Genomic DNA, 16130 nt, shown 5'->3' with positions numbered 1-16130 from the left:
TAGCAGAAGCTGGGAGAACTCCTAGGTGCTGGTCCTGGGGCTCAGCCTTGGTGCCTGGCAAGGGCTGCAGCCACATAAGGAGGGCCAGGCATACTGAAGTCCCTCCTCACAGTTTAATGATGATAATGCAACAAAAAACCTTTATATAAACAGTTTATTTACTCTAAACAGCAACACAGACAAAACGCCATATAAACACAAAGGAAGTGGTGCAGAATGGAGACGCTGGCCAACTTTGGATCTGAGGCTCATAAGCAACAGCCCAGGTTTCTGAGGAGGTTGAGGGTGGGGAGGGAGGGACAGTGTGGTTCTGTCATACAGCCAGCTGGAGGCCAGAGCTCTGAACAGTGGGAAGCATGCCTGCATCCGAGCGCGAAGAAACTAGCTCCTAGGGGCTTACCAAGTACAAAAGTTTATCATTTTACAGCAGTTGAAATACTGACATCAATATTAAAATAAAAGCAAGTTTTACATAACAATCAAAAATACAAAAGACTGAAGGAAGAGACCCTGTATGAAAAACTGGGGCAATTCAGCGAATTGAGACTGTATATGCCAGTGGCGGAAATGGAAAATGGCGCCCGCTCAACCCTCCCAGGCGACTAGTAACTGTACGCAGCGACTTAGATCTGCAAAAGGTGTAAACAAGTTCTTGCCAAGCCAATCCCTTCCTCGTCATGGAGCCACAGGGCCGCTGCTTATGAGGGGGCAAACTTCTTCGCTTGTGCTCGAACCCTTTTCTCATATTCCACTCTGTTTTGGCTGAGGAGGTCAAGAGAGAAAACACAGTTAGACAGGGTGATAACAAGACCCACTCAGGGGCAGGGTAGTAAAGTGGTTGTACCTGGTGGTCACTGTGACAGGAGAGGCAGCAACCTCCATTGAGAAGTTCTGTGGCCACCTCAACCCCTTAGGGACAGAACAGAGACTACCACCTAGAAGACAAAGTGGCCCTGGCTTCCTGTAGTGTCACTGCCTGTGCTATGTCTAGCCTCCGGCTGGAGCAGGACAATGGCACTCACAACATTCCCACCACTGAGTTCTAAGTGCAGTCTGCCAGTGGAAACCAGAACCATGGTGAACTCAGCACGTCACAGCCTAGAAATCTGGCTAAAGTGACCTTCTCACCCCAGTCTCCCGGTACAGCCAGGAACACAAGTGTGCATCTCCACCTAGCAAGACTGGTTTTCTTTTTTTTAAAAATGCTTTGTTCTATCTGCATGTTTGCCTGCAGGCCAGAAGAGGGCATCAGATCTCATTATAGATGGTTGTGAGCCACCATGTGGTTGCTGGGAATTGAACTCAGGATTTCTGGAAGAGCAGCGGGTGCTCTTAACCACTGAGCTGCCTCTCCAGCCCACACAACTGGTCTTAATCAGCTATAACGAGCAAGCATGAGACAGGGCTATCAGCTATAACGAGCAAGCATGAGACAGGGCTATCAAGTGGAGAACTTAGACACTAGGTTTTGCTCAGTAAGAACATGTGAGGGCTTTCAATATGGAAGGCATGTACCCACTGCTGAGACTTCAGACCTAGGCTGGCCTGCACAGTGTATAAGAACAGAAAATTGATATAAGGAACAAAGTGACCTTGAGGACCCTGTGAACAAGAAGACATCTGCATGAACTGCAATAGCCAAGTGCCTCTAGAGCAAGCCTGAGCCCAAGCTGCCCAGCCTCAGAGTTTACAGACACTCCCAAACCAAAACTCAGGCAGGATAGCCAAGGTGCAAATGACAGGTTCTTGTGCCAAGGTCACCCCAGAAAGGCCCAGTACCAAAACCCTAGCAGGGAGGACATAATACTTAGTAGCACACGCTAGTCCCAGGAGGGGGCTGTTGCTACCATGGGGACAGCAGCCCAGCACTCATCCAGCAGCACCGCTATTCACTAAACAAGGACACTAGACAATGACAGCAAGGCAACAGTCACTCAGGGAAGAGGGACATGAAACTTCTCCATATATGTGAAAACAAGCACACAAAGCAAGCCAGGGAGAGATCTGGATAATGCAGCAGAAAGTAAGCCCACCACTGAAAAGTGAACTAAAAATGCTGGAAGAACAGAGCCCATGTTACCTAGGTGAGAACCAAACCCTCAGGCCAGCTGTGAACAGAGCCAGGTCCAAGGCAGAGTGCAGTGCTAAGCACTAGCCCAGTGAGAAGTTCCAAGGGTCTGGCAGGAGCATATCGGCTTCATGAGGCACACAGGCCAGTAACAGCATTCCACACAAGGGTCAGGCCCCGAAGAGCCTGGAGCACAGGTGGTAAGTGCAGAGCAGGCAAAGCATCGAGTGTAAGCTGCATTCCCAAGTTTCTAGTGACAATTCTAGACAGGCCTGCCTTGGTCACCAAAGGCGGCAGCACACAAGCACCAAGGCTGGGCATGTGCCCTACTTTCCTCTGGTCTCTCCCCTGAAGATACAGTGCATACCATTCCTCCCTCTTCCTGCTTAGTTCTTGGGAGAGCAGATCCAGTGGGGAGATGGATCTCATTAGGGTCACAGGCTAAAATAGAGGTGCCTAGGACTCTACTCCCATTGGGAGGAGTAGAGGGTTGATGCCTAAGACACAGGGAGAGCAGCGTTCAAGGTCCCTGCAATGGAACCAATCTTGGGGTCTCAGCCAGAATTACTTCAGTGCTTGCCTAAATCAGCGGGATCCTTGTAGACAGCGAAGATAAAGCATACACAGCGAGTTCTGTCAGCTCTCATTTTGGTGTCATTCTAATTCAGAGGAAGAGAATTCTTTTTTACCTCCCTGGCAGTCACCAGACTCCCAACCTAGCTTCATTATGTCCCCACACATTAGCCCAGAGGATGAGGGGGCGGGGTGGGGGTAGAAGTCCAGGACACCAAAAAACATGGAACCTCTATTTTCAGGGTTTTCCTTGCTCCTACAGCACTGGTTCAACTGTCATTCAAATTCTAACTTCATGTTTACATGATGTCATCCTCCTCAGCAGATGCAGAGCTCAGAGCACCGTCCTAGCAAGAAGACTGTGCTATCATGCAGCAGACCACAGACACTAGTTCCACCAGCGCCCACATCACCTGTTCTGCACCTGTCATCTTACCGTACACCACGCTCTGGTCCCCTGTTCTGTTCAGGGTAAGCTCCTTGCACACATACTTCTGTTGCTATGTACATTGTCAGACATGTACAATTTCCTTGACGATTCTGACCACATTCCATGGTCACCTAGTGTAGTGCTGCCACCAAGCGGGAGTCTGCGCCTCTTCTCAGAGCCTCCCTGAGGAAGACTAACACCCCAGAGCTCCTCTCTACAGGCAGCCAGTCTGAACTTCCAGGGAAGGAAGGTTAGCCATTGGGTGGTTGCTACTAACCAGTAAATTGTGTAGGCCTCTGCTTGAGCTGGGTCTTGGATATTTGGTTCATTAAGAAGTTCTTGTATTCCTAATAAGATCTGTGGGAGAAACATAATCAGTTAACACTGATGGGGCTGGGGGGGGGGGTTTGAAAAGAGGCCTTGGACACCATCAACAGGGCAGACCATGAAGGCTGGCCAGCTGCCTACCCATACCTGTTTGATCGTGATAGCTGGCCTCCAGTCCTTGTCTTCCTCCAGGATGGACAGGCACACTGTGCCAGAAGGATACACGTTTGGGTGAAACAGTGGTGGCTCAAATTTACCTGGACAACAGGGAAAGAAAGGAATACTTCTGGAGGCAGATGCTGTCCCCCAGCCTACGCTACCCTTGCTTTCCTTCCTGACAATGATGCACCTCAACTCAAACTCAGTAGCAGAGAGGCCAGAAAGAGGAGGATGAGAATACACCTCTTCCTCCTGAGCCAAGCCTGGACACACCAGACAGCTCTGCTTGAGGAGACTGGAGCAGCCAACGTGAGATCATGGCCAGGAGCTGAGGCAGTTGAGCCTATGACCTTCTCCCAAGTCCCTAGTCAGAGGGGACAAAGTTTTAAGGCTGGAGGGAACTAGCCAGAGTAAACACCCCAGTGTGTAAACCACCTCACCATACAGGCGTCAAGCACAGCATTATTTCTTTACAGTAGACAAGTCTGTCACGAGCCCCACTCGGCTCTGCTCCACAGCTGATACTTAGGATGTGCCTCACCTTGACCCAGGCAAACTTCCTACTTATTTTCAAAAATGTATACTCAAAAGTACAAGTCTAACAGCAGCTTGGCATATCAGCACATGAAGGGGCCTGGGGATGGAGTTCTGTGGCAGGGCACTTCCCTTGTGTACATAAGGCTTTGGAATGGGCTGGGCAGCTGTGGCAGCAACACAGCTATACCAGCTACTCTGTAGGCTAGGCAGAAGATTGAGTTGAAGGCCAGCCTAGGTATCTTAGTGAAGTCTTATTTTTTTTTTTTAAAAAAGGAGTAGGGTTGGAGAAATGGCTTAGAGGTTAAGAACACTGTGCTTCCAGGGGATCTGGGTTCAATTCCCAGGAGTTTTTTTGTTTGTTTGTTTGTTTTAGAAGTTTTTTGAGACAAGGTTTCTATGTATAGTATAGCCTTGACTGTCTTAGAATTCACTATGTAGACCAGACTGGCCCCAAACTCACAGAGATCTGCCTGTCTCTGCTTTTTGAGTACTGGGACTAAAGGTGTGTGCCACCACCATGGGGATGTGGGGAGTAGCTGCTTCTGGTCCAGGGAAGAGTGAGAGTTAAGTGTGTGTGTGTGTCTTACACATATGAGCGTTGAGGTGCCCACAAAAGCCAGAGGATCCTCCTGGAGCGGGAGTTACAGATGGTTGTGAATTACTCAATGTGAATTCTGAAAGCTCAACTTGAATCCTGTGCAAGAGCTGTATATGCTCTTAACTGTTGAGCATCTCTCTAGCCCCTCACAGAAAGGTTTTTAGTGGATATACTGCCGCTGTTAATGTAACGTTGAGGACCAAACTAGATAAATAGTATAGCCTGCGGGCTGGAGAGATGGCTCAGTGGTTAAGAGCACCGGCAGCTCTTCCAGAGGAGCTGGGTTCAATTCCTAGCAACCGCATGGTAGCTCACAGCTGTCTATAACTCCAGTTCCAGGAGATCTGACACCCTCATAGACAAATGTACACATAAAATAAAATAAATAATTAAAAAAATGGTGCACCCTGTTAAGCTTCAGTTACTGTAATGTTCTAGAGCCAGCAACATGGCTCACTGGGTAAAGGCACTAGCTGCCAAGCCTGATGATTTCAGTTTTATCCCTGGGACTCACACAATGTGAGAAGAAAACACATACAAATTATACTCTGGCTTCCATACATTTGCTGCTGTATATGTGCATGCTGGTGCACATAATACTCATAGTAATTTTTTTGTTTTTGAGACAGGGTTTCTCTGTGTAACCCTGGCTTCTCCAAAACTTGCTCTGTAGATAGGCTGGACTCAATTCAGAGTTCCACCCCTTTCTGCCTCCCAAGTGCTGGGACTAAAGGCATGTACCACCACTGCCCAGCTAGTTCTGTTATACTCTTTAATTGTCCAGGAGCTTTAAATAACAACAAAAAAAATACAGGACTGCAGCTCAGTGATGGAATACTTGCCTAGTACCCACGAGGCCCTGGTTCAAACCAAAGCACCACAAAAATAAATACTAAATTAATGAAGAAATGAAGATGAGAGAGAACGAACACCAGGCATTAATGTTGAAAGTTCATAGAAAACACAAGGTCTGCCCAGAGGGGCTGAGATTCAGTGTGTGCCTTGTGACTGTGGTTACTGAATGCCACTCCAAGCAATGCTATGAGAAAGAACTAGAACGAGACTTGTGCCCCAGATATATCAATATGCGAATGGAGAGGGTGGTGGGTGCCTAGGTATTAAAACTAATCCTATCAGGTTCTCTAGCTCAGCTGTCTCACAGCTGGTCAGGGTCTCCAGTCCTGGTTCCCATTTCCACAGATCTCCAGGTGTTGCACACATCTTTAACCCCAGCACTCAAGAGGCAGAGGCTGGTGAATCTCTGAGATCGAGGCCAGCCTGGTCTACAGATGGAGTTCCAGGACAGTCAGAGAAAAAACCCCGTCTCAACCCCCACCCATTTTTTTTTTTTAAATGAATGTGGGTATTTTACCTGCATGTATGTGTAAAGCCCACAGAAGTCAGGAGGGTGTCATAGCCCCTGGGACAGGAGTTATAGCCAGTTGTGAGCTGTCACGGAATGCTAAAATCCAGCCTTGGTCCTCTAGAAGAGCTGCTAATGTTCTGCACTACAGCGCCAACGCCAGTTCCTGGAAGCTGCTTTAAAGGCATGTCTATCTTGTATCCCTTACTGCTCAGAAGGGTAGCGTGGTCTCGATATAAGCCCTTCTCCAGCAGGCTTCTTTCCCAATCCAGGACATATCTTTTTGTTCTTTAAATTGTACTTTCCAGCAAACGCAAGTTTAATCTCATTTGGCAACTATATTTTCCTCTACTAATGATGACTCGCATTCGAATCTCAGCGAACCTGAATCTCCTACTAGCTCCCAGCCCCGTCTTGCTTTTAGCCTCACTCTGGCAGCAACTGCTTTGAGAGGCATGGATCAGACATTAAGGATTCTACTATTCTGCTGTCTGGGGGATTTATAAGCCACATCCTTGCTTCCTTTCACCCTAGGTATTTTCCCAGGCTGCTATTACTGCACACCTGCACCATCTGACTTCTGGTCATCACCAATGAGGCTTCCACAGCATTCCTACAGCTCAGTCCTAGAAAGCAGTGGCAAGCGGCCTGCTTTAGTGGTCACCGCAGGGATCTTTCAAGGAAATGTCCAACCTTTACACCCTGCAACAAGTGCCCAAGAGTTCCTGCTGTTCAGTTTTTGGCTGCATTAGCCTTCCTCCCCAAGGTCTACTCTACTTTATGGCTGGTTAACTCCTCTCGGTAACCTAGAAAAACCTGAGATCCAGGAAGGTACGCTCTGCCCCCTGCATCTCTCTCACTAGCTGGTGTCTAAGACTGTCTCAACTCCAAGGTCACACAGATAGCCAATCCCTGTATCCAGGGCCTCTTGTACTTCTCTGGTGAAGAATACCTTCCACCCCAAGATCATGGAAAACCTCTGGAACCTTCTCCAAAGCTGTCCCATTCCCCATTCACTTGGCTGAGATGAACCCACAGGTTCAACTCCCAAGCAACCCCTGGTAATTTCATCCCATATCCAGTGAGTGTGTATGGATTTTCCGGACTATCCACTCTGCTTCATGGTCTGGCTGCCTGTCTTTGAACCAATCCTACAACATTTAACCATGTAACTGGTGATCCACCCTGTTAACAGGTCTGGACAATTTCTTCACACTGGGTCTTCCAGCGCCCCTGGAACTTCCAAGGGACTAACTGCACCTGCCCTTTGCACAACTCTGCATGCACTCTGGAGACTGCCTGAGTGGACACCCTGTGGTATGTGGAGATCAGCTAGGAGGATGAGGGTATCCTGGGTTTCTTAGGAATGCCCATGGTTTCCAGCACAGAGTTCTCTCTCAGAATATTACTTAGTTTTCAAACTCCCATATGCTACAATCCATTTCTTCATTTTTCCCTTATAAGAAGTTGCATTGGGGCTGAGAGACGGCTCAGAGGTTAAGAGCACTGCCTGCTCTTCCAAAGGTCCTAAGTTCAATTCCCAGCAACCACATGGTGGCTCACAACCATCTGTAATGAGATCTGGTGCCCTCTTCTGGCCTGCAGGCATACATGCAGAAAGAATACTGCATACTTAATAAATAAATAAATAAATATTTTTTTTTTAAAAAGAAGTTGCATCTTGGTTTTCCTTGTCAGCTGAGAAACTTCTCGCTTCATTATATTTGCTTAGGATTCCAGAACCACATGAAAGCAACGAGACAAGCAATTGTGTCTGTCTCAACCTTAGATCCCTACCCCCTAATTAAATGAAAGTACTAATTGGCTGTGCAGTGGTGGTGCGCGCCTTTAATCGCAGCACTTGGAAAGAGGCAGGTAGACCTTTGAGTTCAAGGATAGACTGGTCTACAGAGCCAGTTCTAGGACAGTCAAGGCTACACAGAGAAACCCTGCCTTGAACCCCTCCACTGCTCCAAATCCCACTAATAATAGGATTGCAGAAAACACTGACAAAGTAAGAGTCCACCCAGTGGTTCCCAATAAGGTATGTTTAAGTCACTGCATCTCTATTTACAAGTCAACTGTGAAAGCTCAGACCTGGTCATACCCTGGGCAGAATGATGGTGGTGGGCACTGCATCCCCAAGCAAGTTCTGCTGAGCTTGTCTAGTCTTCTCCTTCTGGACACAGTCCAGCCTTCACTTTTCACCTACTGACCTGAAGGCTCAACATTCAGGCCACAGTCTCTCACTGGGATGCGAGGCATGAATGGGAACAAACAATGCAGCAGCAGCAGACTGGAATGAAGGAGATTCTTCTCTCCTTTGGTGCTTTGAATTAATACATATGCTAACCACTCACTCAACCTAGGAAAGCCTTGAGACTCCTGCTCTCCTATACCTGTGGGCACCAAATCATCCAGGAGCTTACACTCGGAACTCATAACTTTCCCTCTGAAATGTGGTACCTCCTGATTGACTGGGATTAGAGACCACACTAATTACATGCTCTTCTATCCTGGGACTTGTGATCCAAGGCGACTCACCAAAAATGCTTTTATCCCAGCACTGACACCTGCCTGCTGGGCAGAGCATCCGGCTCCCAAAGGGAGGCTCTGGGAAGGGGACTGCAAGCTCTCTGCAGAACTTACATTTTGGTGGTGAGGACGGATAGTCATCTTTGAAAAGCATCCGCAGTTTGAACAAGCCTCCTTCCCATGGAGTCTGTGGGAAGGGAACTAAGGTTAGATACGTAGCTCACATGCCAAGTAAGACCAGAAGTTTCCCCAAACCCAGGTGCTTTGGGCTGATTCTCTAACAGCCCCACACCATCTAGGGCTGAAGATGACGCCCACTTGTGCCTATGGGAGCTAGACAACAGCCTTCCTCAGATAGGATGGGGGCAGAAGCTGGCTTGAACACAACAAGTAGGGGAGCCTGCCAGATGCTGGAGGGCTCAGGACCCACACAGTTCTTGGGTGGCTGAGAACACCAAAGAGCTCAGCAAACAAAGCTGGGCCCAGCAGTTTATACTTGTATTAGTCAAGCCTGCACCTTGGAGCCTACCCCGGGAGGAACAGGGTACTATTTCCCAACCCAGCAGCTTTCCTATCCCCAGCTCATGCCATGGAAGCACCATGGTGGAACTGCTCAACCCTGACTTGGACTCTGACAGGCCAGAACCCACCCACCCCCATACTGTGACAGATGAACCCTCTCAGGTGCTAAGCTGAACCTGGAGGCCCTAGTCTGGACAATGCCTTCTCTCTCACATGCTTTACAAGTTCTGGGCAAGGACAACAGAGTGGCAACACCGAGGCCAATGTGCATACAGCTTGTCACCGGGGCTTACCACTTTGTACCCAGCAATCTTCGCCTGCTCCTCACCCCAGGGTTTTCACTGATCCAATGATTTGCCAGGGTCCAAGCCTCCCTACCACCACAGCCACTCCTTGGCTTGGTGAGGGCTGTGACCTGGTAGGCTGGCTGTGGTCAGATGTTAAAGATGTGTAAACCCAAGTCCCTTCTAGTAGTTCTGCTCCCTCAAATCTCTTGTTAGAAACAGTGAGGTACAAAGCCAATGACAGCCCTTACCCCCTTCTTTCCAGGGATAGCGCACTCCCAATTCATCAGGTTCATCGTGCCATCAGGGTTCTTTGTTGGGACAGCCACAAAGCCCTGAGAAAGAACAGTCACAAAACAAACCAGCTCAGAGAACAAGCCTAGATCTCACCCAGTGGCTACAGGCTGAGCAGCAGGGAACACAATCCAACAGAAGGTCCCTCCTTGTAGAAAAAGAACGCTCCTTACAAAAGGGTGGTCCTTCCTCCAAGCTTTCCTTTCCTGGGCAAGTCTGCTGAGGGCAATCCCCGACATATTCAAAGTCCCTGGAACAGAGAGCATAAATGGATGGTTAGGTGAAGCGCGTGCGCATACATGTATACACGTGTACACACACACACACACACACACACACACACACACACACCTGTGCCATCTCCCCACCCCCATCTCAGTCAGAGAAGGCTGTTTTTTCCAAGCAGGTGAATAAGGCTAAGTCCAGCTGGGCAAGCTACCTTTGAGCAAGTGCTGACATTATAACCCTCAATAGGCGCTCCCCAGAACACCCCCAGGTAGGCAGGGCACAACTGCTGTCCCTCCTGTGGTTTACAAACCCCAACCATTGGGAGGGCAGTGAGAAGTGCCTGCACAAAGGCTGTCACCTCTCCAGCAGGCACTGAGCATCTTCAGGAAAGACCAGGCACCACTCCACAGTCAAACTCTCAGGACAGGGAGGGCCTACAGGCACTGGAAGCACTCACCTACGGCCAGGATATGGCTCAATGGCTCTCTTCAGCACAACCCCACTCCCCCGAAAGGTAGAGTGCTAGCCTGGGAACAGAAGGAGGGTTCACAAACAAGGTACTGCCCTCCAGGTACACCAGATACAGGAGCTCTGGCACAACTTAGAATCATTCTCGACAGGACAATCACTACTCCTGAAAGCACCGATGAGAAAAATCTGCAGCACAGAGCAGAGGAACGCAAACCCCAGGCCAGGAGCACTTGCCAGGGCATAATCAGCACACCTGGACAAGGCCCTTAGGTTCCACTCAGCAAGGGTAAAGGACCGCCTCCACCTAGGCCCACAGCCACTTTGACTGTGGCTCCAAACTGGCTGCCACCTGCTCACCTTTTCCTTTTCCCCTCTTTTTAGTCTCACATGAGAGAGCACCCAGAGACTTCCAAACTTACAGAGCAATGGGATCAAGGGGTGGGTGGAAGCAAGCCGGCCCCTTGAGCAAGGATCTAGCAGATAAAAAGGTATCTTTCTAAAGTGGTTCACACTGAGCTGCTTCTCAGGACAAAAGTCCCATAGCTGATTCCAACTTGAGGCTTCCACCATTCTCATGTGGGGCTCCACTGGGCTCGGGGACAAAATCTCCCAGCAGAACCAGCACCAACTCAGCCTGTTTTCATCTCCAAGTGGTCTCTAAGCACTGGGATATCCTGTAGTCTTCTCTCTCAGGCACAGTCTTCAATCTTCTCAGGACAAGAGCAAGATTCTTGCTAGAATAGGCTCCTGCTACAGCCTCTAACACATCTCAACCAGACCTCCCTAGAGCTCCTGCTAGCTTATACTTAGCTCAGGCTGCCCATCTTACCTGCACTGTCCTGACTCCCCTAGGAACTGCCCTGCATTCTTGACCCAGTGGGGGGAGGGCCCTCTACAGCTCAAAGGCCTCATTCCCTGCGCCACAGGTTGGCTGATTAAATATGCACCTCCACCTGTGTGAGCATAGTTCTCTGGTAGCTCCTAAACAGACACACTGGGTAAAAGCAATCTGGTAGAGCCCTGCACTGAGGTCCTAGATGGCTTGTTTTTTAGCTAAGAGTCTCACACTGTAACCCAGGCTAGCCTGAAACTCACAACAATCCTTCTGACTAGCTTCTTAGTATTGGGATTATAGGCATGAACCACATCTGGTCTCTAGACAGCTTTCCTTTCCCCACCCCTTTTTGAGATAGGGTCTCACTAAGTGGCCAGAGCTGGCCCAGAAACACACTATGTAGAGCAGACTGGCCTTAACAAACTGGCCTGCCTGAGTGTTGGCCATTACTGGCATGCACTACCACACCTGGCCCTAGATTTCTCTTGATGACTTCATCAAATACACCAGCAGAAAAGGGCTAGGATTGCCATCAGGGGTGGAGCATCACGTAGGAGCCCATTTTTCAGGAACTTGGGTGAGGTCACTATAAAACAAACGCAAGGACAAGCGGTGGTGAAACACGCCTTTAGTCTAGCTAGCACTCAGGAGGCAGATGCAGGTGGATCTGCAGGTTCGAGGCCAGCCTGGTCCACAGAGTGAGCTCCAGGACAGTCAGGGCCACATAGAGAAACCCTGTCTCGAAACAAAAAAGCAAAACCACAGACACCCAGTATTGGTATTTTTAATATCCTATACACTCAAAGTCAACACGAAGAAACTCTTTAAGAAGCACAAGCCACTGGACAAGCTTGTGACAGAGAGCCATCAAGTGACACAAACTCCAGTCAAAGTCCAAAGTGTACAAACTAAAGACTCCTCTCTTACCTGATCTCAAGTCAAAAAACAAAGGCTCAAGCCCAAACCCCTGTCCCTCCCCACCACAGGAGTAGACTGTCCAAAACAAGCATGATCACCAAGGCTCTACCACCAACCCCCAAGACCCGCCTGAATATTCATATCTTAGCAAACAGAAGATCCAGGTGGCACTCATCCAAGACAGAAGGACAGGTTGCTGCCCACATGGACTCACTGTTCGGAAGAGAGGAGCCACAACACCCAGGTGATACTGCCATGAGAAACATGGCAGGGAAGGACTAGCTCTGAGCTGTCTCGGGGTGTGTGTGTGTGGGGGGCAGACCTGAGGAAGTCAACAGCTGGAGCAGAGCTTGGAAGCCTAGGGCTTCACTTCCAATGTGTCCCACTTTTCAACTAGTCCTCAGTGGACAGGCCTAACTGCACCCCGGCTCCTGGGAACTTGCCCCCCTCAGGCTTAGGAGCACAAGCACTCTACCTTCCCCAACGGAGGGTAGGCTGTAAAGGAGCTGCCATCCCCACCCAGCCAATCAGATGGCACAAGATCCCAAGCAAGGCTGGGTAGGACTTCCAAACAGGTTCCCAAACCCCTAGCCACTGCTCTGGAGAAAGGGGCCGGCCAGAGAACTCTGTCCTAGCATCCAAATGTGACTATCCCAGTGTGAAAACAACTGAGGAGTTGCACGTGGTGGCTCAAGCTCGCACACTCAGTATTAAGGAGGCTGAAAGGGGGGCAGGGGAAGGACCACCAAGAGTTAGTTCAAGGTCAGCCTGGGATGCTATCTCAAAAGGAGTTACAGGGAAGTGAGAGATGATTCTACAAGAGCTTACAAAGGCCTTCTTGCCCCACGGTAGAGCAAAGGAGCCCTAGGGACACATCTGTAATGATCTAAGCAGAAACCTGGTCCTCCCCCACCTTAAGTACATCTCGCCTTCCCGAGTTAGCAGCCACTTCGTGAGCTGGAAAGTTTTCTGAGGCAAAGACAAAATAACCCCCAGCTACCAGACCAGAGCCAGGCAGGGAATACAGGGCTAGGTCTTCTTCGCATACCAGGCTTCCTGTAATCCGCTGTATTTGTCTGACAACAAATACAGAACTACTTACCGGCCAGAGAGCATGTGCAACGTTGCTTATTTCCACCCACCTCGACTCACTCATAAGCAACACGGAGTACCAGGTACTACGGCTGGCTCGGATAAAGCTAAGCTGCCTCTTCCACCCGAATGCATACTGCAGGCCCTAAGGACCCTTCACTAAGGATACTAGGCTGTTTCTTAAGTTTCCAGCGGCACAGTCAGCTAGAGGAAGGCAGGACTGCCATCACTCACAGCCCAAACATCTTTAGAATCAGAACGAATTCCCCTTCGATGCCTGTTTTCTGTTGCGGAGGCAGGTAACTCACCCACTAAAGCAACAGTTCCTTAAGAATAAAGGACAGTGGGGCAGAGAATCTGCACAAAACACCCACAAAACCCAAAGGACAGATCCAGTGTCTGGGCAACCGACGAAGTGAAGCAAGCCTTCTGCTGCGACTCCGGTGCTTACAGGCCGCGACACGGCCCAGTGCCCACGGCCTTCCTGTACTCCCGCTCGCCCAACCACGGGCCCAGCACCGCCCAGAACGAGTCTGGTAGCTACCGCAAAGCTCAGATCGTCTGTTGTGGGGTCAGCGGAACTCAGTCCGCCAGGAATAGGGGGAATAGGGGACGGTGTTCCCAACCCCGCACTCGCCCGGGCACAGCGGCTGGGCCCCAGTGCCCCAAGGGCCGAGGCTCGGAGGCGGGAGGAGGCCGTGAGCTAGAAGGGCCGCGGCGGCTCAGCTCGGCGCCTCCAGGAAGCCTACAGGGAACGGCGGCGACGCGGGGTGAGGATCGGAGTGCGCGCGCGGGCCGGTGGCGGCTCACCTGGGCGACCACGGCCCGGACCGTCGCGGCGGCAGAGGCGGCGGCGCTCCTTTGTCTCGGGACTTCCCTCCGCGCCCGCCGCGCGCAGCCCGGAGCGCAGGACCCCAGCGGGCGGGGTGGGGCGGGGCTTGAGCTGGGCTGCCCGCCGCACGCCTGCTCCACGTACGGTGGCTCCTGTCTCGTGTCCTACGCCTTCTATGCAAACACGCGCTTCCCGCCGCCCGCGCTCGGCCGCCGAGCTCTAATTGTCCGCGACCGCCTACAGACCCCGGGCGCGGGGCACCGGTCCAGGCAGGCGGCTCCCTGAACCGCCGCACTCTTAAAGGGGACGCGTACTAAGCTCGAGGGAGCGTCTGCAAACTCCTCCTCGGGATAAGCGCGTCCATTCGAGGACACGCCGGCGAGCCGTGTGGAGGAAAGAAAGCCGAGATTCCCAAGGGTCGTCCGGATGCTCAGAGGGCACCTTTTCGGGCACAGGCCCTGGAGGTATCCTTGGGCTTAAGGCCCAGGTTCTGGGAGCAAAGATTACTGAGGCCTAAGCATCCTAAGAAACGTCGCAGGACGGTAGCAATCCCTGGAGCAGCAACACTTGTGAAACTTCCTGCAATTGGCAGGCTCGAGGACCTGGGCGGGGCGTATCTCGAATCTACCCAATGAACTGGCCTCATACAAAGGGCCAAACGCATGCAAAACCGACGGGAAGAGAAATGTGGATGCTCCCTAACTTACAGGCTGGCCCTTGGTGGGGGAGGGGAACAGGGCTGAACCATGGGGGAGGGGCAGCAGCCGGGACACCCCCACCCCCGCCACTATCCTGCAGCCAATATCTCAGTTCCACCTGAAATTCCTGCGCGGCTTCTACTGGCCCTGCTGGATACGTTTTCCTCGTGCTGTGCCCTGGTCCAGTTTCCTCGGCCAGTCCTCAGCAACCCAGCTCCCTACCCGGATGCCTCCTCACCGACGGGACGGGTACTTAGAACCGTCAGCTGGCCCCCTGGTGGCCACCCTGGCGCCTGCTCTACTTTTTGGCACGTGCCGAGACCTTCCGGGGCCAGTTCCAGCTTCCTGAGATCCTTGAACTATGTATCCGGGGGTCCTGGGAACTCTAGGAGTGACCAGTCTTCATCTGTTCATCTGTTGGTGTCCCCAGTGTACTCACCACTCTCTCCCTCCTTATTCCTCTTCCTTTTCTTGCCTTCTGAGGCTGTTAGGTGCACCAGAACAGGACCCCGGGCCTATTGTCCCTTGCCCGTAACTGCCCAGTGTTTCTTGGAGCCCAGCCTGTAAATTCCTCCTGTTGTTTTGGAGGGAGAGTAAGATCACCATGAACACCAGATCCTAGAGACCTTGGTCTCTCACTGGGGCTGAGTTGTGGACAAGGTCTGTTTAGAAACAATCCCCTGCCACCCAGCTGTAGTGGTGGTGACCCTAGCAGGCCTGTCCCCCTCAATAGAAGGTATCGATTTTGGGTCTGTCTCAGCCTACACAACAGCTTCCAAGACTGATGGCTCCTGGGCCCACGTGTTGACCCAGTCCACCCCTGACCTGTGTACCATCAGGGACCAAAGTCATCAGCAGATTGTCTGGGACCTCTGGGTGGCCCACCACGGGGCCAGTGGCTCGGAGTGACCCAGTAATTTTTTAATTTTGAGGTTTTTAGCTTAGGGTCTCATACATTAGCCTTGGCTGGCTTCCAACTCAAGGATGACCTTGACCTCTTGTTCCAAGTGATTCCACTCCCCAGTTGCCCAAGTAACACCACGTCTACTTTGGAATCTACATTTTCAGCACCACAGTTGAGTCTGATCTGGACTCATGGCTATTGGGCTTTCTGCAAGAATGAAGCCCAACATCACAGGGAGGCAAAGGGGAGGGCAGTGCTGGGAGGTGGAGAGGCTACCTGGAAGGGCTGTGCTCGTGGGCCACCTGTGGGCTACAGGAGCTGCAGAAGGCTGTAGAGCAGGAAAGACTAAGGTAAAGCCATATAAGCCATCCCACTTTGCTGAGCCCATGGGTCCTGGGTGCTAAGTTCCAACCAGCAGAGATGTGTGAGGCCCCAAGGCCTTTGTGCTAGAGGGAATGTCAG

At 51.0% G+C, this 16130-nt stretch overlaps 1 protein-coding gene across 2 annotated transcripts; it reads right to left on the bottom strand.

Annotated features, from left to right (window-relative positions):
• Window positions 1–146: 146 nt before the first annotated feature.
• Window positions 147–15018, bottom strand: Ube2i (ubiquitin conjugating enzyme E2 I). 2 transcript variants are annotated; one of them, XM_041675975.1, is made up of 7 exons: window positions 14883–15018; window positions 9864–9940; window positions 9648–9731; window positions 8705–8777; window positions 3546–3655; window positions 3349–3428; window positions 147–762 (listed from the first exon to the last, which is right to left on the bottom strand). In XM_041675975.1, exons 2-7 carry the CDS (start codon window positions 9927–9929, stop codon window positions 699–701), a joined length of 477 nt encoding a protein of 158 aa, XP_041531909.1. In that variant the 5' UTR covers window positions 9930–9940; window positions 14883–15018; the 3' UTR covers window positions 147–698. The 2 variants fall into 2 exon arrangements, with proteins under 2 accessions (XP_041531909.1, XP_041531908.1); XM_041675974.1 differs by lacking the exon at window positions 14883–15018 and adding an exon at window positions 14045–14321.
• Between the last annotated feature and the right edge of the window lie 1112 nt (window positions 15019–16130).

Source organism: Microtus oregoni, unplaced genomic scaffold, assembly GCF_018167655.1.
Source record: "Microtus oregoni isolate MIOR12 unplaced genomic scaffold, Mior012 000027F_ref0000203, whole genome shotgun sequence".
NCBI lineage: Eukaryota > Metazoa > Chordata > Mammalia > Rodentia > Cricetidae > Microtus > Microtus oregoni.
Note: the sequence above shows the minus strand (reverse complement) of the source record. Positions and strands in the feature narration are given on the sequence as shown.

Bases quoted from the DNA above. Each gene is read 5' to 3' on its own strand.
- Ube2i (XM_041675975.1), bottom strand. From the start codon at position 9,929: ATGTCGGGGATTGCCCTCAGCAGACTTGCCCAGGAAAGGAAAGCTTGG. The intron at 8,778-9,647 runs GTAAGGGCTGTC...CCCTTCCCACAG, and splicing joins CTATCCCTGGAAAGAAGGGG to ACTCCATGGGAAGGAGGCTT. The intron at 3,656-8,704 runs GTAAGTTCTGCA...CCTGTTGTCCAG, and splicing joins TCCGTCCTCACCACCAAAAT to GTAAATTTGAGCCACCACTG.